This window comes from Eurypyga helias, unplaced genomic scaffold, assembly GCF_000690775.1.
Source record: "Eurypyga helias isolate BGI_N326 unplaced genomic scaffold, ASM69077v1 scaffold9229, whole genome shotgun sequence".
NCBI classification, from domain to species: domain Eukaryota; kingdom Metazoa; phylum Chordata; class Aves; order Eurypygiformes; family Eurypygidae; genus Eurypyga; species Eurypyga helias.
The window spans coordinates 1-24,790 of NW_010272715.1; the positions used below are offsets into that span (position 1 = coordinate 1).

At 37.7% G+C, this 24,790-nt stretch overlaps 1 protein-coding gene across 1 annotated transcript; it reads left to right on the top strand.

The window, feature by feature from the left end:
• Positions 1–764: 764 nt before the first annotated feature.
• On the top strand, positions 765–15,668 carry FANCB (Fanconi anemia, complementation group B). Its single transcript, XM_010159220.1, has 8 exons — positions 765–1,700; positions 2,655–2,807; positions 3,336–3,428; positions 8,386–8,514; positions 9,381–9,547; positions 11,670–12,124; positions 12,961–13,198; positions 15,248–15,668. The coding sequence occupies exons 1-8, from the start codon at positions 765–767 to the stop codon at positions 15,666–15,668; spliced, it is 2,592 nt and encodes an 863-aa protein (XP_010157522.1).
• The last annotated feature ends 9,122 nt before the right edge of the window (positions 15,669–24,790 follow it).

Genomic DNA, 24,790 nt, shown 5'->3' on the forward strand with positions numbered 1-24,790 from the left:
GGGGTGGCTGCTGCGGTGCCTCCGCCGCCGGGGTCCCCTCAGCCCGTCTGAGCCGGGCGACGGGCGTAGCTTCGTACCCCGAAAGCTGATTAAAGCTTGGCGAGGCGGCTGCGGTGCGCCCTGGGTCTCCGGGGCCCTCTCTGGGAGAGGGAGGGAGGGAGCCTTCTTGGCAGCAAAACGGCTGGACTCCCTTCAGAGACCTTTCACCTTGAAAATGCTTTATAAATTTAACATAGAACGAATTATATTTATTAATAAAGCCTACACCTGAGCCAAGGCTCTTCAACTCTTGAGAATTCAAAGCACTGTTGCCTTGCAGTCGGCTCAGTTTATCTGACAGCTTCAATTCAATCACACAGATAGTGCGTGTGTGGTTTGGTTTAGCTTCTTTCAGTTTATATTACGCTGTGTAGCTGTTGATGAGCAGTGAATTCATGCTTTGGTAAATAAAAGCATGAATACATTTCTGAAATGTTTCTGTTATTTAAATCTCTCAGTACGAAGGTGCTTAACTTCATTTTAATTGGTGAGATGAAAGCACATACTGTTCTCATGTTCTCAAATTAGTTTGTGATTGCTTTCCAATGTGTAGTTTTTGTTATTCTTAAGGATCGATTCAGCTCGTCCCAAAATGATTTAATGCATTTGTTGTTCACTTTGTAGGTGGAAAATGTCCAGATAGGTTAAAATTTCCTCGGAGAAATAATCCTGACACAAATGAAGATGCCTATAGTTTTCTTGTAGAGGAATATACATAAATAAAGATGCTTCTAGGAGAGCAAGAACAATTCTTGTCCTACAATGGAGAAGTCCTTATATTTCAGCTGTCAGAACCAAAACATGTGGAGGGAGCAGCTGATAAAACAATGCATTTATGTGTTAGAAGAATGGCATTTGACAGAGACACTAAGCTCTTTGTTCAGAAATCTTCCGGAGTATTCAGCATGCGTGGCAGTCACTTAAAAATTGGAATCGTTTGTTGTAGCTGCACGACAGATTCCAGAACAGGGGTGATTCTTCCCTGCATTTTGATGAAAAAGAAAAAACGGAACAATGTTGTCCAGTACCTTTTATTATTGCTTCACAGCTCAAATCAATTTGAGCAGTCCTTTCATTTTAAATTGGATTACGAGCTGAAGGAAGACATCAGATTGTTTGCTGGCCCTTCAGTCTTGTGGAGGCATGCCAACAAGCTGTTCCACATCTCTCCCAACACCTGCACGGTTCTAAGTGCTCCTGTTCAGCTTTCTTCTGTTGTGTGGACAGGTGAAATTGAGGATGAAGGCACTGTTGTCTTAGGGATAAGAACTGCTTACCTGCCAGAGAGTGAAGATGAGGATATGTTTTCTACCTCAGACAAAGTCATCTGGGGCAGCGAATTCTTTGGATACACAATTGAAACACAAAAAATGCTAACTGGCACATGCTTCATGCCTCATGCTTACAGCAGAGTGGTGTCTTCTGTCTGTGTCTGCAAGAACAAAATGTTGAAAAGACAGCTCCGGATATTACTTGTTGCCATAACCCACAAGAATCAGCTTATTTGCTTCCAAGATGGTCTCCCTAAAGGGGTTTGTGAACTTCCTTATGAGAATCCACGTTTGGTAAAAACAGCTGTAACCAGTAGCAATGATTTGCTATTTATTGTGTCTTTTGCTTCCGGGAATACCTGTGTTGTACAGAAGAGAGACAGTTTACAGGTATTTGGCTTTAAACAGCTCCCTTTTACTACTGTATTTTATATATATATATATAGAGAGAGAGAGTATTATTGTAAGTTTCTGTGCCTGAAAAGCTACTAATTTATGTAGTGAGTTTTTTTAATTGTTGTTTGTGCTAAAATAACCTAAGGTGTGAGACTGTTTTGCTTTCATTGCTTACTTAGATATCTGAAAATAAACTGGATTCTATAATGTAATAGTTTATTTTATGAATCTGCTAATCAAAAACTTACATAGTATGACAGCTTGAAGTTGTAAGATAGTTGAGTGCACCTACATAATTTGTATTGAAGTGAAAGTAAATTGATATCATTACAGAGCATAAGCTTCTCAATGGAATTTAAAAGCCCTTTGAGTCTCTCTTCCTAGTAACAAAAAGTATTGTTTCATGGAAATGACAAGAAGAGGCCTTGCTTTTGTTCCCTAAAGTCAGGAGAGACAAGGTTACCTGCTAGGGTTTTGTAATACTCTGTCAAGAATACTTACGTAACTTGGGAAATGAAAAGTTTGTCCTATTTAGTCATCACCAATATGGTACAAATTTGTCTTTACCTCTCAAACGTATTTAAGTGTGCAGTGCAACAAAGATACTTCTGAATGTCAAAGGTATAATGTTTTTAACTGATCTGCAAGTATTACTGCTCCTAAATAAATGTTACAGTGTTGGGCTATTCATTTTTCTGAGTACACTGAAAAGTTGTCATCTTCTCTGCCACCTGTTTTCTGGAAAATGATCTTTAAAGAGAAACGGTTAATTTTCCCCAGATTAACAGAGTCTCTAAAAAATGGAGTGAGAGCTTGAAACTTCTTTAAATACTGTATTCCACACACCTGGATAGGCTGCCTCTTTATAGAAAGCAAGCTTCAGCAAAACGAAATCTCAACTCCAAGATTTATTCAAATATATGTATTTCTAAACCTTTTCTACTGTAGGTGGCTTCCAAATGGCAAAAAGTGAAGTCTGTTCTGGTGGATGATTACATTGGCTCTGGAAGTGAGCAACTGTTACTGCTTTTTGAGGATGACTCCAGTACAGACGTGTTAAGTACGTTCAAAATAACGGATCTTGGAGAGGTCAACTATGCAGTAAGTTCAGCTTGCCTTTTCTCAGCTACTCAGTCTGTGCTTACTAAATTAAGAAAACCTCAAGAAATCACTAAAGTATTGGTGCGAAGTGAAATTGGATGTGTGCTGTGAAATGCCCTGAAGTTTGAATACAATATTCCCCCACCATAATCATAAGGTAAGTCATTTGAAGAGATTATTCCACTTCCTTGATAGCATCAACAGTCTTTTGGGAAATCAAAATAATGCAGTTGAAAATGCTTCACATATATAACAGGTTTGCTTCAATGCTTACCTTTTGGCTAAGAACTCTTAATTAAGGCCATAGTGCATGTTAATGATTTTCTCATAATTGGGTCTTTCTGTTATGTACTATAAACCTCTAATTGCTTTCAGAAGAGAAAACTTGTCTTAAAATGCATACTGCGATTCTTCTGGTTTTCTTTATTTTTCCCTAGATTTTTATAATGCTGTGTAATAGCCTGTTCCTTTTTTTTTTTTTTTTTAGTTTTTGTAATTAATTCAGCATTTTGTTTTGGGTTTTTTTAGAGTGGTATTAATTATAAACATGATGTTCCTGCTGCAGAAGGATTGCAGGAGAATGGTTTGGTTACTGTCCAAGCCCTTGAAAGAAGATTACAGGTTTGTACTCAATAGTTCTGCCTCCATATTTTCTCCAAATTACTTTTCTGTATCATTACATTATCTAAAGGGTGAGGTTAATGATACTGTTTTTATTGGAGAGGTGGTTCAGGGAGAAGACAACATTAAGTATTCATTCTTGAATCAGAGGTAGTCTGTGTTGCAGTTCTCTCAGTTGTTACAAATGCATTTGGGTAATTGGAAGGGTCTAATGTAATTTTAATTAAAAGCTTGAGATAATGTTGAAGCCATCCTATTGAAGCTTCGTAACAGTCATTTTACGCATGGATGTTAAATACCAGTTTAATAAAATTAGAACATTTACTTCTTTTGCTCCACGTTACATGTTTTGAGATAATGTAGTGCCAGGTTTGAGATAGTGTAGTGCCAGCTGAGTGGCAGTTAATCCTGAAAATAAAGAGCAGTGTTATGGTCTGTTTCTTTGTCCATGGACTTCAGTCAAGTTGGCTTTTACTTCTGCCCAAATTAGGGAACATGGTTATTTTGCCACCTGCTGATGTTTCTTCTCCTGTTACTAGCAGTTTTATTAAGATGTTTTGCAAAATAGAGTAGCTGAAGCTAAAATATATCCTTGTTTTTAATTGGCATCATTTTATAAAACAAGCTGGGGGAAACTTGCCAGAGTCCAAGTAATCAGTAGGAACATATCATTGCCTGCCTTTCTACCTTTCATCTTAGTAGACAGAGAGCATGCTCTCCAGGATGTTCTTTTTCAGTACTGTGTGTTGGCCCACACTGAATGGATAATAATAGACCAAATAGGATTTCTTTTTTTAATTTAAATAAATAAACTGAGGCTGAGAGAATTGGGATTGTCCAGCCTGGAGAAGAGAAGGCTCCGGAGAGACCTTATAGCACCTGCCAGTACCTGAAGGGGCTACAAGGAAGCTGGGGGGGACTTTTTACAAGGGCTTGTAGTGACAGGACAAGGGGTAACGGGTTTAAATTGAAAGTGGGGAGATTTAGATTGGATATCAGGAGGAAGTTCTTCATGGAGAGGATGGGGAGGCACTGGAACAGGTTGCCCAGAGAAGCTGTGGATGCCCCATCCCTGGAAGTGTTCAAGGCCAGGCTGGATGAGGCTTTGAGCAACCTGGTCTAGTGGAAGGGGTCCCTGCCCATGGCAGGGGGGGTGGAACTAGATGATCTTTAAGGTCCCTTCCAACCCCAACCATTCTGTGATTCTATGAAACAAAATAAGGCAAAACTTTAGGAGATAACCTCCCATCATTGACTCAACTTGAGATTGATGCTATTGTTAGTTTGCTAAGAGTGCTTTAACTATGAGATAGGATGTAATTATTCCCTTCATTTGAGAATTAATGAAAAAGTAGGGTACTGTGGCAGTTGTATCTCCAGGCTTTAAAAATGAAGCAAATTAACTGGCAAAAGTTTACTACTGAAATAAAAGGAAGATTCTGACCCATTAGGAAAAGACTGAAGAAGAAAAGACTTTTCTAGTTCTAATTACAAACGAGATGTCTAAAGAGATACTGTACATCTTTCAAAAGATAAAAGCTGTTGTTTGGAGAACAGTGGACAATAAGGGGGTTTTTTCGTTCCTGAAGGCAAAAGAAACTAGTAGTTGGAATTAATTTTGAGGACCTCCTGAGGTCCCTTCCAACCTGACATTTTTACAGTTCTTCAGTTTGTGCACTGGCTTTTACACGGAGAAGGTCAAACTTCCTTTCAAATGCCTTTTTTTTTTCTTTATTGTTTCTAGATTCCTTTGAGTGGTCATATATTTTAAAACTGATTTTGTTGCTCTTGCTCTCTTTCCTTACTCATCATTTCCTGCTGTACAAAACAGAAATTTGTTTCCATCTCTTTCGTTTGTTGCTCCTTCTGCTTTTGTCACGAAGACTGTCCACCCTGACCCTGATGGGTCTATGTTCTATGTAACTTGCATTTTTACTTTGTTCTTTTAATACACCACCTGGCTTTACGCTGTACAGCCCTGTGAATCTGTGTTAGGATCGAATGAATAGTCTGTTTTGCACATTCTGCTGGTTCTGCTAGAAAGAAGAGGGGGGAGATTTCATGAATCGTCTGCTGGTAAAGTTCTTAGAGATGCAGAATCCTTCATAAGACCTTATTTATTTATTTGAAGATGTTTTAATTGTCTAATTTTCAAAGCCTTGTGCTAGCACAAGTGTTGTAAGCAAGTTCCAAAGCTTCCTATGTTTTAATACTATAATCTTTGAAATTGTCATGCTGGTGAATTTGGAAGTAGGTGCTGATATATCTTTTTAACCTTAACTGCTGCTTCCTTGTTGAGATCTCTATTGTTCTGTACATTTTCCTGAACAGTGAGCTACTCTTGCTGGTTTTTGTCATCTGGTGTATAACTGAGTTTCAAGGATGATTGTTTTGATGTGGCAGTGCACGTATCCTGCTTAGCCTGGGAATTTCCAAAGGTTACTTAGCCTTGAAGTGGTGCCTCTTGGTATTTATCATCAAAATTCAGGTCAAGAAATTTGCAGTCAAATCATGTTTTGACACTCTCTATGGAATCTCATCTTTTAGGGCAAAATGAAATAACAAATGCAGCCCTTTTTCCTACATCTGCTGCGTACCCTATATTTCACATCTGCATAGCTGTTTTCTAGCCATGTGAAAACTTTGGCAGGACTGAATTATGGTCCCCTGCATATAAGTAGGCTGCATTTAAGTTATACACAGCAATACATGAAAGTTGCATTTTGCAGGTAGTGAAATTGAAAACTATGTCGGTCTGTATGGTTTTGAACTGATTTATGGTTATTTTGTACACAAGCTTTTGGGCCTGAATCCAGCTGCTTCTCCTCTGAAGAATTTTTCTTTAACACTGGTTTTAGTATCTTCTGAAGAAGACTTTCTTTGGCAGACTACTGCAGTTACATTGCAACAGCTCAAGGTCAAGGGGTTTTTCATGGTTTTGGTTGCTGTTCTGGCAGAAATACTATCAGTTGGAAGTGTCTTTTTATGTCCACTAGCCCGTTCCCCCCCCAAATGTTTAAGCTTTTTCAGGATTATAATGCCAAATTTTTTATCTATGATTAACTTACTTCCTTTGACTGGGTTTGCCTCTTTCGGGTCTTACTGCTGATGTATTGAATTGATGCAGTGTCTAATTATTTTTTTCTCATTCTGATAATGCTGATCTGGTAGTGCATGGAAAGTTATTTAAGAAATGTTCTGGACATCTGACTTTTATTACTACTTTTAGTGTCAGTTTTAAGTATTTATTATTCTGTCTGTTGTTGTAGATTGGCCCATTTTCTTTTTGATGCCTTTTCATAAGGGATTTTAATTGCTTCAGAAATACAGAACCATTTATTTACCATGATCATCTTCAGCCTATACATCTCTGAATTATGTTTCCCTTTGGTTTTCCCAGTGGTTTTTATTCTTATCAATTGTGAGTCTTCCTTTCCATTTTTTTTATGTTGTAAAAGTGCCACAGTTCTTGGCTCAGTAGCTTTAGCTCTATATGTATGGGTATTTTTTTTTTTATTGATTAATACTGCAACTGTAATTGCAACGTGTCAAAGCACTTAGCTGTTTTAGTTGCCCCTAAGCCTCTGCCTTAATTTGCTTTGCTTCTGACAGCGATTCATCTGCTCTGCTGTTCATCCTGAATTTACTCACAGCTCTAATGTGTTCAGCTCTGGACTGCCCTCGTTTTGTGTTGTTGTTTATTTTATATTTTCAGGTAATCTAGTTTCATTTTCTTAGTTTCACGATGTGAAGATTGCAACTTCTGCTGGTGCTTGTTGCACAGTACGTCTTGGCATATGGCGCAAGGGATGCACATGTCGGTTATTCCAGAGGGAGCTGTGGAGGGCGGTGCTACCCGGTCTTGCGTTTGCCATACTGAAAACTTCAGGTCTCTCTCTTGGGTTGCTTTATGAGGAAAAAGGGCTTGCAAAAGTCAGATTGGTCATGCAAGCATACATCAGTGAATCTGTGGCCATTTTGACTGCTTCTCAGTCTCTGCTTTCCTATTTGCTTTCTGTTTCTCAGTTGTTTATTCAGGAGTTGCTCACCAATGGGCGTAAGGAATGGTTTGTGTTCTGAAGGCCACAATTAGGAAGGTATTGTAGAATCATATTTGCTCTTGACTCTTCCTTTTCTTTTCCCGACTCAAGTCTGGCACTGGATTATTGCTTGGAATCTATGATATGTGGTTTAATAGGTGGCAAATAAATTTTTTACAGAACTTACCACCATGTGTTGCGCTAAATGCCCTTTGCCGTTGCAGCCTGACCGGAGGGCATCACTTCGCTTACGTGAAGTGCTTTTTCTGTTCTGGCTTGTCAGTTGATTATGATTGATCCTGATTTGGTTTTTGGAGTTTTTCTGGGGTGTGGGGAGGAGGGCAGTTTGTTTTTGCATTCCAGTGGTGATCTTTGTTCTCTCCTTGGCAGCATTTGACTTCTCGGGATCTTGCTTTCTGGGAAATAGCTTTTGAGAAGCTTTCTTAAAACCTAAGAAGCTGTTGCTGGCATGCAGCTTTTTTTTTTTATCTTTCCAAACTGAGACATAGCCTGCATGTATGTCTGTTTATAAAACTGTCAACTCTTATATATTGGTCAAGTAATTATATACATAAATATATAATTTTCTTGACCAATAATCAGTCTTCAGAAGAAATCAGAACTGATAACAATGGAAAAGTGAAGCAGGAATAATAATGAAAGGCCTGAACAGCTACACAATTTGATAAAATTTACCTCAGAAGTTTATCTCTAGGTTTAATAAGACTCGCATTTTGGCAGCAGAGTAGCCTGACTTGAATATTTTTTAGAAGCATTACTTGAGGAATGCCAGGATCTTGGCTTGTGATACTTGCATAAAAGTGGAAAGCTGAAAAGATACCTGAGTAGCTTCAATAACAGTTCTTACCTGCAGCAGACCTAAGCCTGAATGTAATTATTATTTTTGTCTTTCACAGGCTGGTTGCACCTCAGTTCGGGAGTTACAGCAGCATTTAGGACTCAAAAAGAAGGTTATTCTTGAATCTTGCAGAGCATTAATAGATCTTGTTGAAGGAAGAACCCATACCCTACCAACTGCAAAGGAGGTAAAATACAGAACAGAGATCGCTTATGGTTTCTGCTGAGCCATTTGTAGAGGGTGTTTCCCTCAGCCACTTGTTACTGTCACCAGTAGGGATTGCCACTATCAAAACTTATTACTCTGGATTTTAAGTCTGGGTCATTACGTTAACCTGTCAATGTATGCATCTAAAAGTAAATTAAGTAGTCTTTACTTGAAATTGATGTGCACAATAGCTCCTGACGACTTGAGTCATATGGAGGAGTAACCTCTAACAAAGAGTTAGTCACAAACACAGACAGAGGATACAGTTTTCATTGGCACAGCTTCCTAGATATTGAATATCTGTGATTTATCATGTTACGAAAAGTGAGCTGTCATAGATTTGCATATGCAAATTTGATTTTATAATAGGGGCAGAGTGAGCTGTGGGCTGAGAAGGTGATGGAGGTTGGGAAAATGTTATCTTAATATGTTGCTCAAAATAAGCCTCGTAGTATAGCTGAAATGGAGTTGATCTCCCTTTCAGTTAACCTGTAGTCCCTTTCAAGTCAGACAGGTTTACACAGTAAAATTTTGAGCAATTAATGCAATAATTTAAAATAAATTGTAGTTTAGTTTATAATTAATTGTATGACAGTTCAAGATTTATACACGTGATGTTTACAAGGAGAGAATGAGTTGTGCTTTTCATGATATTGTGTGTTTTAAGAAAATGCAATTCTATCTTTTGGCTCTATTCTAGAAGATAAGCTAGTTTATATACATTTCATTTTATACATCTTAAAAGCATTTCCAGCAGTCGTTTGTGGTAAAACACAAAGTAATGTGGTACAAAAAGAAGTGATATCTCCACTTAATTTACCTAAAAAAAACCCATTTTTCTGTAAGGAAGGTCTTGTCTCTCTCTGGGATGATGTAGAAAATCCTCCTCATTCTCTTAGTAAAGAGACATCGTCGGCATCCAGAGTCCCAGACCACTTCATAGAGAAACTGTGGCAGCGTGTTGTGGGTGACAGCTTGGTAGTTGGAGTAAAACTACCTGAATCGTTTTACTTGTAAGTATATTAATTTATCTAATAATTACATTGGGTAGTTTTATAGAAACTGAGTTTGCAGGTTAAGCTCTACAGTAGCAAGAGTGGGTTTTTGAGATTTGAATTTTTTCATTTTGAATATTTGTATACAAAGTGTTTCAAGTGTGTGTCCTTGTCAGTATTGTTGCTACTGCTGCTTGTCTCTCTCTAGCATTGTGCAAAAAAATACACTGTATAGCCAAAAATCAGTTGTGTCATATAACCACGTCAGCACTGGAGGCTTTTTACAACAGTTTTCTTTGACAAAATTTACGATTCCCTATGACATAGCTATGCTGATATCAGTATGTGGTGTAGATAAAGCTCTCTTAGCTATACAGTTCCTGATAACTTGCTGTTAACATCTTGTCATTCATAAAGAATGACTTGCTTGAAGATGTGCAGAAGAAAACATTTTGAAATCTCTCATAAACTTAGTTCAGTTCAAAAGCTGAATATTTATTATGCTACAGTCAGGGATCCAATAAAATAAAATATTTGCTAAGCTTATGTATTGTGTAAGTTATGTGGAACGATCAGCCTTATAATACCTAAACCTTCAAAATTGTTTGTATATACTTACTGTCTTTAAAAGAATTTGTTTATTCGGTTCCTTTTAATTGCTCAGTTCTAGTTGTAAATACCACTTAGGTAGTTTTTCCCTTACAGGGAGGGAGTTAATTCAGAACACAGTTTAAAAAAAAAAAAAAAAAAGCCAGAATTACATGAAGCATAAATTTATTATGTGCATTGTGTAATGTAAACTTTAGTGGAGTCAGAACTTACCTTTTGACCTATATTCCCACAAGCAGTGTAGCCAAGACTGTGTTAGGGTAAGCTTAAAGACTATTGATTGCACTGAAAATCATTCAAGTGGTTGTGAGGGAGCTGACTTGTTACGCCCATTGGCCATTCCGATGGAGCTGTGGGTATATTGTTTCTCAACAGCCAGATTGCTATAACTTTACAAGAAAGTTGACCTCGTCTTCTTGACAGCCTCTGTTAAGAGCCACTGAGGCAAGGGATTGGTTTTGCCTTTCCAGCGTTTATTCATTTAGCTTTGATGATGATTACTTTGTTTTTGAAAATTAAATACTTAATTCCCGTATAGCTTCAGAAATCCTCAGAAGATTTGGAGCCATTCTTTAAAAACCAGCAATGATGTTGCCCTAACCCCCATTTTTACGGTTGAGAAAAGATCTGGGAAGGTGGTTTGTCAAAGGTTACCTGGTAGTCTAGCAGCAGAACCTAGGTCTTCTGGGCTCCAGTCCAGTACTATGTACAGCAGCCTGTGGTTTAGGGGAAAAGAGCTTGCTTTCTTTCCATCCCCAACACTGTAAGTCTTCATCAATTATTTTTGTTCTTCCTCCTAATGCAAGATTGCAGTGATATTTCAGATTGCACTGTGGGGTGGTGAGACTTCTCCGTAAAGAAAATTAGACATTCATAAGACTTTCAGATGTCGGTGACATCTTGAGACTGAATTGATTGACAGAATAAAATATTCCTTAAGAGAGGATCTGAAACAGTAATACTAGGATTTCATTGAAAGAACCCTGTGTTGAATATATAAAGTACTTCATACATTTCAGGAAATTGCTGCATGTTTAAGGTAATAGTATTTTAAACCTTTTATTTTTTTCTCTACATTCAATTTTGTTTGAATATCTATAAAACAAAGTAGAACATAAGAGCTCTTAGTCCTTAAAGAGCGCAGAATTGATATTTTCTGTATTTTTTTATTAATTGAAAGTTAAGACTTTAAAAATAAATTATAAATGTCAGAGTATCTGCGTGGGTTATGTGGAATTCTCAACATTTTCTGGGTGAATTAGACATCCAAATTCTTTCAGTTGGAATGAGGCATCTAACTTCTAGAAGCTCTTAAAAAATTCAGTCCACGTATTGAAAATCTTAATACTAAGCTTAGATGAAATATTCATTTGAAGGACTTACAGTCTTTGCAAAGTCTATGATTTAACCTGGAACGATATTGGAGTTAGTGGTAGTCTTAAATGTCTGTATATAGCTGCAAAATCTTCGTTATTTGTCAGAAGGCAAAATGAAAACTGGGAGTGCAGTCATTTTCTATGGATTTTCACAGGTCACTGAGTGATATCAGTTTATCTTTAGTGATGGATCAAGAATTGTCTTCGATTTCTCCAATTATCGAGTGTCGAAATAGAATCATTAAGCTGAACCAAGCCTTCTCAGCATTGTCTGTCTCCTCTTGTCAAATTGAGCCTCCTCCAAAAAAGATGAAATTGGACTTGCGCAGCACTAATGATCTGAAAAAGAAGTATCCTAAGAGATGTTCAAGGGTTCAGCTGGATGGAACAAAGACAGTCACTGCTGTTACCAGCCTTTCACCATTATTGGCATTTCATCGTGTATGTTGCATAGTTCTTCTACATGCGAAGAAACGAAAGTATCGGGATGGTAGTTTACAGGAGAGCAAAAAGATTACTGTACTCTGTGGGAAAACTTTGCTAAGTCTGGAAGATATTTCAAATGGAAAATATTCAGTAAAGATGCTAAGGGATAATAATTACTGTACAGGTAAATGAATTGTTACAATTTGGTTGCATAAATGTATGGTTGATTCTTTTGTTTGATGCCAAGGTAAGTTTTCAAGGTGTAATCGCATTTGGCTCTTTGAACATGAACTGCATAGACCTGTTGTGAATTAAAAACTGGGTGAAATACAAGATGGAATATTTTTCAAAATGGAAAAAATGTTAAGTGAGTTCCTGTAAGGTTTATGCTAGCATTGGTGGCTGAAGTGTGTCTGGAAAGATTAATTTTGAAGATAAGTCTGAACAGAGAATGCTGAAACCCGTGTTTTTTTTCTATTAATAAGATATTCACTGTTGATTTTTTTTTTTTCTGACATAATATTACCTCTTAAATAATACCAGACTAATTGAAGCTTTTCCTCATCTACATGTCTGTTAAGGTCATTTATTTTCCTTTCTTTTAATATGCCTGATTGAATTGATTTTGAACTGAGCTTCTGCTCATGTAACGAAATATCCTTTTGATCATTTGCAGTGAATTTTAATTTCTGTCTTCCTTTAATGCTGAATCATTGGCTAAAGGCAATATGTCATCTTACTGTCACAGGAGGCTATTAATAGTTGTCTGTTCTCAAGGTGACGTTTATCTTTAGAGCTTTCATTGTGTAGGTGGGGCTCTGTTAATCAGCTAACTATTTTGCTTGACAGAAGTAGGTAGAAGAATGTAGGTGAGATGAAAATTCCAAAAGAATGTCTGGGTGAGAGTTGAGAATATTCAAGTAAAACTGGGATTGAGAAACAAAAATCTAAGTGCCTTTAATGCATGCAACATGAGTAAAATATTTAGGTCAAATAACTTCTTACTGTATTTTCTTGCAGGGTCCATGGAAGATATACTTGCTGTCCTTGCAGTGTCTGTCAGATTCTCCTTTCAGATTGTGTCTTCGGACTGCACACTGACTCCAGTAAATTCGTGGTTACTGGGAGAAATGGAGTGCACGCCATTTAAGGAATGCCATGACAACATATTCTGTCATAAAGCAGGAAACGTGTATGGTACAGTTTTTAACTGGACCCTAAAAAATCCATTTGAAGGAGTTCTAACGGTATTTTGCAGGTAAAATTGCTGAAAAAAGGTTTACAATATATTCATCTGCATACACACTTTTTATCTTTGCATTGTTTCTTACCCATACCACAAGCAAAAACCAAAATTGTAGCAAGTAGGATTCCAATATGATGATGATACGATAACCATCAGCAATAACACAATTCTTTTCAAACCGGAACTATGGTGAAACCTGAAATGCATTATTTATTTGTGTCTAGGCTAGAACATTTAATGGAAACTAGACTTATTTGTAATTTGTATCTGCTTGGTAAGATTTCTTTTGTTCATTTCACTGCAATATAACTTTATATTAATTTTTCTTACATTATTCTTAGTACAGTATATAATTTTTCTCCAACATGTGTCGATTTAAAAAAAAAATCCTTAAGAGGATGTTAGAAACAAACAAAAAAAGCCCCCACAACCCAAACAAACAACAAGCCCCAAGTTATACTAAATTGAAATTTATTTCTATGTCATTATGTATTTTAGTACTGCAACATAAATGTAGTCTAATTTTGTACATGTTTCTGCTATATTTATTTCCTATCTGTTATGATTTTGAAAAGGAAACAATGTGAAGAGTCTCAGTAATTTCTTTTTCTTATGTAGATTCTTGGACAAATGTCTATACAATTTCCTAAACCAGGATAAACAAGTTAGTAATACTGCCATAATTTATTATTTAGCTGGATAAGGGTCATAACATATAAAGCACTTGTCAAATATTGACAAATGATGGTATCCTGAGCAGTTCAAGCAAAAAATGAAAGAAGGAAAAGGCACATCTTTTAAGAGTCTCTAATTTATAGTGAGGTTCAACCTTTTGTACAAATTCGGAGTTAATTTTCTTTTATGTAAGAGGAAGGGCTGAAATGTTTCCATCAGTAAAATTTTAAGGCTTAAGACTTTGTTTCTTTAGAAGTTAAGTTTCCTAGATACTATTCACTTTTGATCCAATTTTGCACTAACAGTGAGCTGCATGTTTATGGTGTAACTGTGTATTTTATATATCTTTTTTTCCCCACCATCTTTGGATTGATGTTTAATCCAGCCAGGATATTTCTGTGCCAGGTGGGAGCTACAGACTATTGCAGTCTTTCAGAACCCAAATATCTAAGATATATATAACATCTGTTATAAGTAGTAGAATGTTAACATAACAATTGCAATAGGCACTTTTACTTAAAGTACTTCTTTCTCCTCTGATTGAGAAAACTAGCTACTTCGGGATGATTGTGAGAGTTTTAGGGGGTTTTTTGTTTGTTGGATTTTGGCGTTTGGTTGTGGTTATTTTTCTTTGAGAAGTGTGTTTTGTGAGGGTTTTTGTTTTGGTTTTTGGTGTTTTGGTGGGGGGTTTTTTTGGTGTTTTGGGTTTGGTTTCTTTTTTAACCTAATTAAAAGACGTCTTCTGAAGAGTTTATCTGGCCAAATACTGGAAATAAGATTGGACAAACTCTACATTCTTCTTAGAGTGAGGAATGTGTCACTTTGTCATATATGCTACACAGACGTCCAGGGAGGTAGGTTCCCTGATGATTACCAGCACTGTTTTATCTTGGTTTTGTCATAATTTTGGATGTCTGATTTCTAAGTACAACTTTCCCTCACCAGTGACCATTTAAAAAAGCCAAGCTGTTAGCCACCTAGTAGCCATGCTGTACATACCTCTTGATAGTGACAATCCATGAATATAAGTAACTATTTTCTGCCTTTAAATGTGGAACAGATAACGCGTTTCCTTTGTGCTATTACGTCTGGCCTTCACGTACAATGAATTGCTTCCGAAAAAAAAAAGTGATACACATGTAACCCTGATCATGGACGTATCTTTTAGCATAGAGTATTTATGCTGCTAAAGTTTGCTTAGTGTCAGTTCTTTTGATGTACAGTGGCTCCTGTGTATGCCATTAGAAAGCCTTTGCTTACAGTAGACATAATAGTTACACCCATAATAGCAGTGTTTTTCCCTGTTTGATTTAAAGTAACTTTGTTTCATTTCCCAATATAATATTTTGAAGATACAGCTTTAATAATAATAATCTTATTTTACAGAAACCTGACTGTCTTGTTCCAGTGCCTTCATAGCCTGACTAGAGTTCTCCCCCCAAGCTGTGATGTAAAGCTCCTGAGATCTGGAAGCAAAGGGGCACTTACTGAACAGTTAGCACTGGCTTTGGAAAAAGAGATGCTCACCTTCAGGAGTTCTTTCTTCTCAAAAGAAAGCCAAGCTGAAAACAGTCTGGCTGTGGGGAATGAGCCTGGCAAGAAAATCAGTGATGCTCCTGTGGCTTCTTTACTGGACAGTGAGGAGGGAGTTCAGCAATTCAGAAAGAAGCTTCAGAATGAGCGGGAAGAGGGTGTGCTGAGTATGAACCAAACAATGAATGGTGCCCTTTACCAGGAAATTGCGTTGAAAATTGCAGCAGCTCAGCTCAGTTCAGATATGATTGTGTGGAGACTGAGCAAGTCTTAGAAACTATTCACTAAACTTATTTTGAATGTATTTTTATTAAAGTTATATTATTAAATTATATTTTCATGAGTACTTATGTTACTTTTTATTCTATAGCTCAGTAATTTCTACAGATAGATACTGGTACTTTGGTTGAAGACTTGTAGCTGGTTTGGCAAGAAGTTAATATTAAAGATAGCAGATTCATTATTTTGTTACAGATTTTGAAAATATTATTTTTAAAGTATTTTCTAGTAAGTCGTATCCAAAGTCATAATGCTTGAACTATAAATGAACTATATTAGAAAAATATTAACAAGCACATACTGTTTAAAATAGTTCTATTAAACTTGAAAAAGTAATGCTTATACAGGTAAAACTTGTCGTTTTTAGAAATCTGAAGACAACTGTAGAAAGGATCGAAGTTAAGCAACCAATTTTAATTCATTATTTGATTATTGGGTTTGACAAATTCAAAGAAGAGGCATCTTTATCAAGCCTTTGAAATAACATCTAATGATGCCACTTGGGGATTGTACCTGGTAGGCCTATCTTCTAGAGAACACCCTCTGATGTGAGAGATTTTGGAATATTTGTTGGAGCTGGAGAACCAGATCAAGCCACTTACACAACTTGAAGAACTCATGCAGATTCACTCTGTAACATAACGCCTTCAGGTTTGAGAGGTCTTTCTCACACGGGATTTAGTGGTAGGGCTAATCTCATTGGTAAATCTTGGAGGAAACTGTCCTTCCTCGGATGTTAACCTAGCTTCAGTGTCAGATTTGTTTGCTCATTCCCCGAGTCATAAATGGTTGTCTGCTGATATTAGCTGCTTAGTGGTTTTGGCCTATCTCAAGTGTTTTAAATAATGGACAAGTCTTTGCCTATTATTCCTCCCTTCCTTGGTTTGGACAAGATATCACCTATGCATCCGGGAAGAGAACTGCCTGTGACCTTGCAGGTACTGCTGGCTGAGGTAGTTACTTGGTAATAATTTGTTTTCCCCACCATTTTTCAGCTTTTTCAGTGGCAGAAAGCTTCGAAAATCCCAAATGACACAAATTTCCTTTTATTTCTGCTTTCTGTGAGCAAAACTTCCCTGGTGTTTGCCACCATTTTTCTAAAGTTGTCAAAATTTTGCCTTTCCATTTTCCCATAAACAAATTTTTAATAGTTAACATCTGCAACAGGCACTCTGACAATAGAAGTTGGGCAGGAAGAAAGGAAGGTATTTATTGACTCAAAGGATCAGTGACATTTCAAGAGAGTTCTGTACCTGTTTTTCATCAGAAAGTTCAACCTCTGTGTGTATGTCCTCCACAAGCATTAGCAGTGATGTTGTTCAGTCCGAGGCGTCATCTCATATTCACAGCAGGAGTAAACCAGTGCACATCTAAAGCCAAAACACTAGCTAGAAAAACAGTATATGAGAGAACGTTGTGCTTTGTATGTTCAACTCAGTTCAGTGATGTAGTCTCACTTTTGAGATACTCAAATTTGCTACATAGCAGGGAAATTTTGCATTAATATGTCAAGAATGCCTTTAAAAATTGTCACGGGTATTTGAAACTCAGTATTTACTGGATAAGAAAGAATTCTTAATAAAGGAAGCTTTTTTTTTTTTAAGCTGCAGCTCTTTTCGGCCCATAGTCAAATCTTAAGTGCTCATTGTCAGGGTTTGGCAGTCAGTGGAATTTCCAGAAGTTCCTGATTATAAACACTTAAATTAAGTGAAAAATCTCAAAGGGACAACCCTGTAGCTTGCAGCTAAGGGCAAGGCCTTGGGAAACCAGCTGAGCAGAAACTTTCAGAGCAACAAAGCTACTACTCAGCTCAGGGCAAGGGAAGGAGTTTTTGCAAGGTGGTGTAAACAGTCCAGTGGTTGATTTTTATTATCACTCCTGTAGCAGCCTGGCGTAGTGTTGTAAGTAACCGTCATATGTGTGTTTGTCTGTCTTTTAAAGAGAAACTTCCACTTGTGTTCGCATTCCCCTACTGAACCAGTAGAGTTGGACAAACGAAGAGAAGCTGGTGAGGACAGAAGTTGCCACTTTCTAATTCCGTGGAGTTGTTAGGTGTTATTTAAAAGCAGAAACAGTGGAATTGCAGGAGTGTGCTTGTGTAATCACTAGAGTAGAATAATAACTCGTACAGCAATGTGTTCCTCCTGAAGAGTCTTTCCAGAGACATGAATGCTTGGTTTGCTGACCATCAGATGGGATCATTAAAAGCTTTCCTAACAGCTCTGAGACTCCTGGGAGTAGTCCTCCAGCTGACTACTCATGCATAATGACATGGCACAACTTTCAGTGGTAGTGATGCAATTGGTAAGTGTATTGCTTATGCACACATTCGCTTATTTGCGGTCTTGTAACTACTATCACGGCAACAACTGGGAGGCCAATCCCAAACCCTGGGACCTCCAGCTCCTAGGTTGGTAGGTTAGAAAGTCCCTCAAAGAGCCCTTTCCTTCACCAGGTGTGTGTATGCAATTCTGGAGAGTTTTGTCTGCATAGACACGATGCTTGGTACTAGTGTGGATAGTGGCTTTGTACACAGCCAGCAGGCTCTTGGTGTTCTGAATTTATCAGTTCTGATGGACTTAACAGAATGACTCGTCTCCAGAGTTTACCAGTTACTGAGAGACTCACACGCTACTTCTCAGCATGTAATCTCTGTAACCTGGTAACCATTTTACAGAACCCCTTCACACAAACTTGCACAGAAGGGGCCTTTATCACATATAAACATTTGACAAGGTAGTAAAATTATGCCCAGAGACAACTTGTCTTGACCCCAAAGAGTCAAGAAAGCATAGTTTTGATTTCTGAAAGCCAGCAAGGTGTCAACAGTTTCTGGCAGGTGTCTAGGAGTGGTCCCAGTTCTCTGGCCAGGGCAATGACGAGTGTGCAGGTGTGTGCCTTGCAATGGCTCTATAACCACCCATATCAAAAAAAAATGGGTGCAAAAGGGAAGCCTGCTCTAGGAAGCATGAGCTGTCATCCCTAAAGGCACTCTCAGGCACTTTTAGAGTCAGCATGGCTTAAGGCCCTAAGAAGAAAATCTGTGTGTCAAAACTGTTTTTTCCAGCCACGTTGGTATAATAAATAAAATTACTTATAATAGTGATTTTTCTCTGTCATTCCCCAGCAGGAAAAACCTGTCTGCTTTAGAGTAGTCTCTGTTGGATAGCAATATTTCCTTTTTAAGTTTGTGTATTTATAAATTCCAGATCAACCAACAGGCTGCTGGGTTGTTTGTGGTAATGAGAGTTAAGCCTTCCCTCTACACTACTGATTTTTGTTTTCCCACGGTTGACAATTTGGGAACTGTGGCAGTCTGATGACTCCTCTCTTCTGAATCATGCTGACTCTGCTAAGACAAAATAATGATGCTAGCATGTTCATCTATGAGTGAGTTATTCATTAGAGACTATTAACAAAGATGGTAGGGTCAGCAGAAGGAGTATCCAAACAGTGGTAGTTTTCTTCTCCTCCCTTCTCTACTTCCCTGGGAGAGATGAAGTTTTAAACACGTGGAAGGTAAGTGTTGGTGCAAGGATTTAAAATCTTGAATAAAGGTAAAAGCATGGCTTTGAGCATGTTGTTGTTAGTTTCTTTTGGGGTTTTTGATTTGTTTTGATTTGTTTTGTTCAGTTTTTTGGTTTGTTTGTTTTCAGTACTGTTTTCTCTGCAGTCTAGGCATGCTGCTGGGTAGGAACAAGATGATCATCATGATCAGTACACAGTAAAAGTTTCTAGCCAAGAGAAAAGCTGTACCAAATCCTCCCAGGGGAAAGGCAAAAGAGTAGGAGGTTTAATACTGCTGTTAGTCATATTAATTATTGTTTTAAGGAAGTGATACTACTTTGGTCTTTTCTGTGACCTCAGGTTTCTGGTATGTGGCAAGCTTACCCCTTGAACATATTGAGAAATTCATAATTCATAGGCGCAAGACAGCAGCTGCATGTTTGTAAATCACTTGGCTGGAGCAAAGGCTGCCATAGTGTCAGCTTGGTGTCAGTCCAGCTCCTGCCTGAAGCCCTACATTCACAAAACCCTGTGGCTTAACTGTAGTATTTAGGTCAGATCTACAGGTTGGTAAAGCAGCCTCAGATGAACTAATCCTTCTCCTTATTGTCTAAATGGAGAGGTGGTGATTCGTTTGCCTGCCTGTGACCCTTACCTGTGCAGAGGCATAAAGGTAAGTGCTTTGTAATGAGTCCTCCAAAACAGCATGTGCTGTCTCTGTGCCTGCCCCCTTTTCTCTCTCCAGAGCCCCAGTTGCAGTTTTGAACTGCACACGTGATGTCTTCTTTTGTAATCCTGCCTTTGAAGTGTTCTCGAGTGCAAGGGGAAAAGCAGAAGCTGCCAAAAACTTCCAAATTTCATGGTTGGTGGGGGTCTGCAGTTTCTATACAGTCTGTCCCATTCCCTCCCCCCAGACTCTACCAGCAGTGTATTTTGGGAACCTTCACGCTTCCCTCCCCTCCTGCCTCAGTGATCAAATACTGCAGACAATTGCTTCTAAAATGCAAAAAATAACTTTATCATGTAGGAAACAGGTGTATTTTTTTTTTTTTCCAAGGGATATAACTGCAGATAATCTGCAGATAAAAGTCACATCCCAGATACTGAGCACACCTTGAAGCTTTCACGTGCCTGGGGCACTGGAGCAAGTAATTGTGCAACGCAGAAAAAACATTTGCTCTCCACACCCCTGACCAGTTCCCCGACCCCTGGATGAGGACTTCATAACTGTTGGTGATGATAAGCTGTTAGATTTTAATTTTTTTAAAAGATGTCTGCAATTAAGGCGCATTCTTAATTTAACTCTACTTATTGGCAATGGACTTCAGTGGTGCCTACAACATTTTAAAATCTTGGGTTTTGTCTTTTCTCAACCTTATTTAAAAAATTGTAGTAGTATACTAACACATCCAATGACTGTTGAGTATTTTTTTATTTATTTTTGGGTGTGATTTTTTTTGTGTTTGGGCAGAATCTTTTCCCCTTTTTCCAAAGTAGTATCAGCTTCTTTAATCATCCCAATCAGCTGCCTGAGAGAGTTACATCAGAGAAATCAGAGAAAATCATGTAATGTTGTAGGTATGTATATTTTTCAACACTGCTGTAAGAAGAAATTATGAGACAGTCAGACCAGTTCAGCACTCTTCACTGTTTGACAGCCTTTTTGTTGTTTGTTTGTCAGCAGTTTAAAATAATCACCGAGAGCATCTTTTGGATTTGAAAATCCCTTGAACTTTCTTAGAATATGCAGCGCAGGTAAGAATTAGTTCAGTTGTGATCACGTTCATTAGATTCTGAATTCTTGCCAGTGCTGGAGAGTCAGTGTAGCAGTCATGTTGTGTATAGGAATGAGGTTGTCTTTCACTGTCGCATCCAAAGGCTGTCTGTGAATTAATGACAGGAAGATAAACACAACCACCCTCCTATGAATAACAGTAATTGCCACCTCAGCAGGAAAAAAAAGGGATGAAATTACAGGTTCCAGCAGGGGATAATCACTGGTCACCTAACACTGATGGTTTCACTGGGATTATTTTTCCCTAATGATCTTGCTAACTTTCTCAAAGTACATGATTTATATTTAGTTACTCAAACACAGCCTTTCAGTTCTGATTATTTAACTAAAATGCTCAAGACTTTATAAATTCAGTTTATTCCATGTGGTTTCAAATCATGTGCACTGCAGCGTATTTTACCTGCCAGTTGGCCAGAGAAACGCAGAAAGAAAAAAGTTATATTCCTGAGGTAATATCAGCTTTTCCATCTCACTGCAAAACTACGTGAATTATTCCAATGCAAAGTACCTCAGCAGTGCACACCACATTGTCAGTGAGTGATAGGACAACAGGTAACGGGTTTAAATTGGAAGCACGTAGATTTGGATTAGATATCCGGAAAAAATTCTTCCCGGAGAGGGTGGTGAGGCACTGGAACAGGTTGCCCAGGGAAGCTGTGAATGTCCCATCCCTGGAAGTGTTCAAGACCAGGCTGGATGAGGCTTTGAGCAACCTGGTCTAGTGGACAGTGTCCCTGCCCATGGCAGGGGGGTTGGAACTAGATGATCTTTAAGGTCCCTTCCAACCCAAATCATTCTTTGATAATAAACATGGTATTTTTTTAGCTAGAGGTCAGCTTTTAGTAATTTTATGGAATGAATATATCGGTTTTATTCTTTTCAAAGTAGCTCACTTTTTTTCAGTGATCTCTGAATGCATGTAGTATTGCTTGGTGTCTGATACGTTACAAAAACCATGACACTTTATTACTGGAGTGTTTTACTTTGGAAAGAAATTGCTAATTTAAAAGCTTTTCCCTTTTTTTAAGATAGGACAACGAAATAGACTTGGCAGAAAGAACCAAAGATGATGAATAAATGATCCCTGTTTATTTCATTTTCTCCGATCTTGAATATATTGTCTTCTGAAGTTATAACTAGATAATCCACTGAAATAACATAAACTGTATAATCTTCTCTGGTAAAAAAATACTGAAAAGGCTTGGGAAAAGAATAAATCCCTACTCTATTTTCTCACCAAGAGATATGAATTTGCACAAACTACAGTATTTTCTTGGTAAATTGACATGGTGTAGGCAAAACGGATGAATAACAGAGGAATGCTGTCATTTTGAAATGGAGTCCTTCTACACTGAGTACTCTTACTGGCTGTTGAAAACATTTGGAATGAATATGATTCCTTAAATATCTACATTAACCTTCTATAAATTAGTAACGTGTCTGAACAGTAGCACATTAACAGTATCAGTGATCCAGAATTTGATTGTTTTAAGAGACTGGGGATAGCCTGAGGTTATAAATAATGATTAACATCACCCTAGGTGCATTTTTTATATTTTAGAGTTACTGGAATTTGTGGCATATTAGACATCTCATACAGATGTAAATCTACCCCAGTGATACAGCTAATCCGGGGAGAACTCCACTCACACGGCCATGTTCATGGGCCTCACCTTTCCCAGGGCGATCTCTAATGCCCTCTCAGCTTGGGTTGTTCAGCCTGTCCCACAAGCCCCCATGCTGGCATTGCAGCTGTGGAATTCAGTTTTTGCTGTATGTCTAAAAATAAGAATATTTGCTTTTAAAATCACAAAACCTTCAACATATTGTCAGCATATTGTTTTCATATGACTGGGATGTGGCAATTCGACTATGTGCAGCGGTAACAATCCTTCCCTTTAGAATGTCAACGTTTGATCCTCTTGGGATCCAGCGCAATGCCTGCTTTCCTCCACTGCCTCTCCTCTCTTCATCCTGAACTCCTTTTTTGACCTTGTGCACTCTTTGGATTAAATCCTGTCCTCATCCAAGACAATGGCAAGGCTTTCTGAGAGCTTTAAATGTCTGGACATCCCCATCATGATTCATGACCTGCTTTTCATCTCAGCAGTGGGGCTTAGTGGGTTTCACAGACCCAGATTCACAAATATTCTACCCCTTTCCCCAGGGCTTTACCAGCAGTTAGTGTAATTTTTTAGCAGGTATAACTTGGCTGAATTTCTGAAGTTAGAGGCAGAGAACGAACAATTTATAAACAGCAATAAATTTAGACTTGCATTTACTTTGCAGTTAGTCACTATTTATTTGAGTCTCTCTTCTTATTTATTTTTATTTATACTGGCAACAGATGTGATGTTTCAATTTTATTTGAAAGTGTTTGTGATAAAGGTGGCCAATAATGTGCCCATATTAAACAAGGTAACAATAACAGCTTGTTGTAGTCATTGATAATGATATTTCAGATTGTAAATCTTCATGGCAAACTGCACATTCTGGGGGTTGAATGAACAAGTACTAAAACACGTGTGCTTTGAATACCAAAGGTGTGTTGGAAGACAAAACCAGATTTCAGTTGTGAAAGATGAGAAATCATTAAAGTTATGTATCATTTCAAGGCAAAGAAACACCATTACTTTTTCAGGTTATAGTAGAACTACTATATGATGGGTTTTTTCCTCTTAGGTTTAGGTTCTTTTCATATCATAGCAAAAGAATAAAGATGCACGTAGTTCATCTTTTCAACTTCTAACATAAAGTTTTAAAGATACAAAGAGTAGCTCAAAAGTGAATTATTCGTCACTGATGCATGACTAAACATCTACAGAAGGAATTTTCAGATTGTTTTGAGTATGCCAACCAAAACACAAGGAGTTTTCTGGCCATTACCCTCCTACGCAAAAATCACACAACTTCCCTGTGACAGGTACTGTTAAGTGAAAAAGTGATATTGGAATAATTAATGTAGTTAAGCTATTTCTCTTATGGTTTGAAAGATGGAGAACACAAGCATTAGGCTACCAATGAGCTAGCTCTAGGGTACTGAGTTCATGTTGGTGATTTGTGAGACTGCTCCTTGGAAATTAGCTTGCTTTCTTTTAGGCATTCTTTTTATACTTCTGTGGTCTTGTGTTGATAGTATGCTAGTACAGAACCTGTTTTTTATCTTAAGAAGCTTCTACTTGCTTCTTAAGATAAAATAAGATAGCTGATCCTGATAAAATACTTCAAAGACATCTGCGGGAGCTAAACAACATTGTTACCTTATATCACTTACTGTGGGGAAGGGGGAGAATGTATAAATTCCTCAGCTGTTTTTTTATACATTTAAAAGCGTTTATCTCTTCCCTTATTGGTTTACAACTCTTATCTTTATTGCAGGTGATGTGCATTGATTTACCTCACCTTTGTGCTGGAATCCCTTATCAATCTATTCTGAATCAGAGCAAATCTTACCTTGGTGAACTGTGCTGAGCTTCTCCATTTGTGTCATGCGGCAATTACAAAACTGTTTGCAAATTTGTGTTTTCCCAATGGAAAAAAACCCACCACATTGAATTTGTATTGTCTTAAAAACAAGACTGTATACTGAAGAAAGAATACTGAAGTTCACTTGATATTTGAAAAAGGAAATACTATTTCCAAAGGGAAAAGTGATTTCAGTATAATATTTGAAGCTGGCAAAATGTGGCCCTTCAGATATTCTTGGAAAAAACACAATTGTACTTCAATCTCCCTGTGGCATTTACTTGAATCTAGCCTACAGCGTATCTACCGATTAATAATCAACCGTAGACATAGACACTGTTCACTGAAAG

Coding starts and splice junctions, on each gene's coding strand:
- FANCB (XM_010159220.1), top strand. CDS start 765: ATGCTTCTAGGAGAGCAAGAACAATTCTTGTCCTACAATGGAGAAGTC. Junction 1,701..2,654: donor AGAAGAGAGACAGTTTACAG/GTATTTGGCTTT, acceptor TTTCTACTGTAG/GTGGCTTCCAAATGGCAAAA. Junction 12,125..12,960: donor GGATAATAATTACTGTACAG/GTAAATGAATTG, acceptor ATTTTCTTGCAG/GGTCCATGGAAGATATACTT.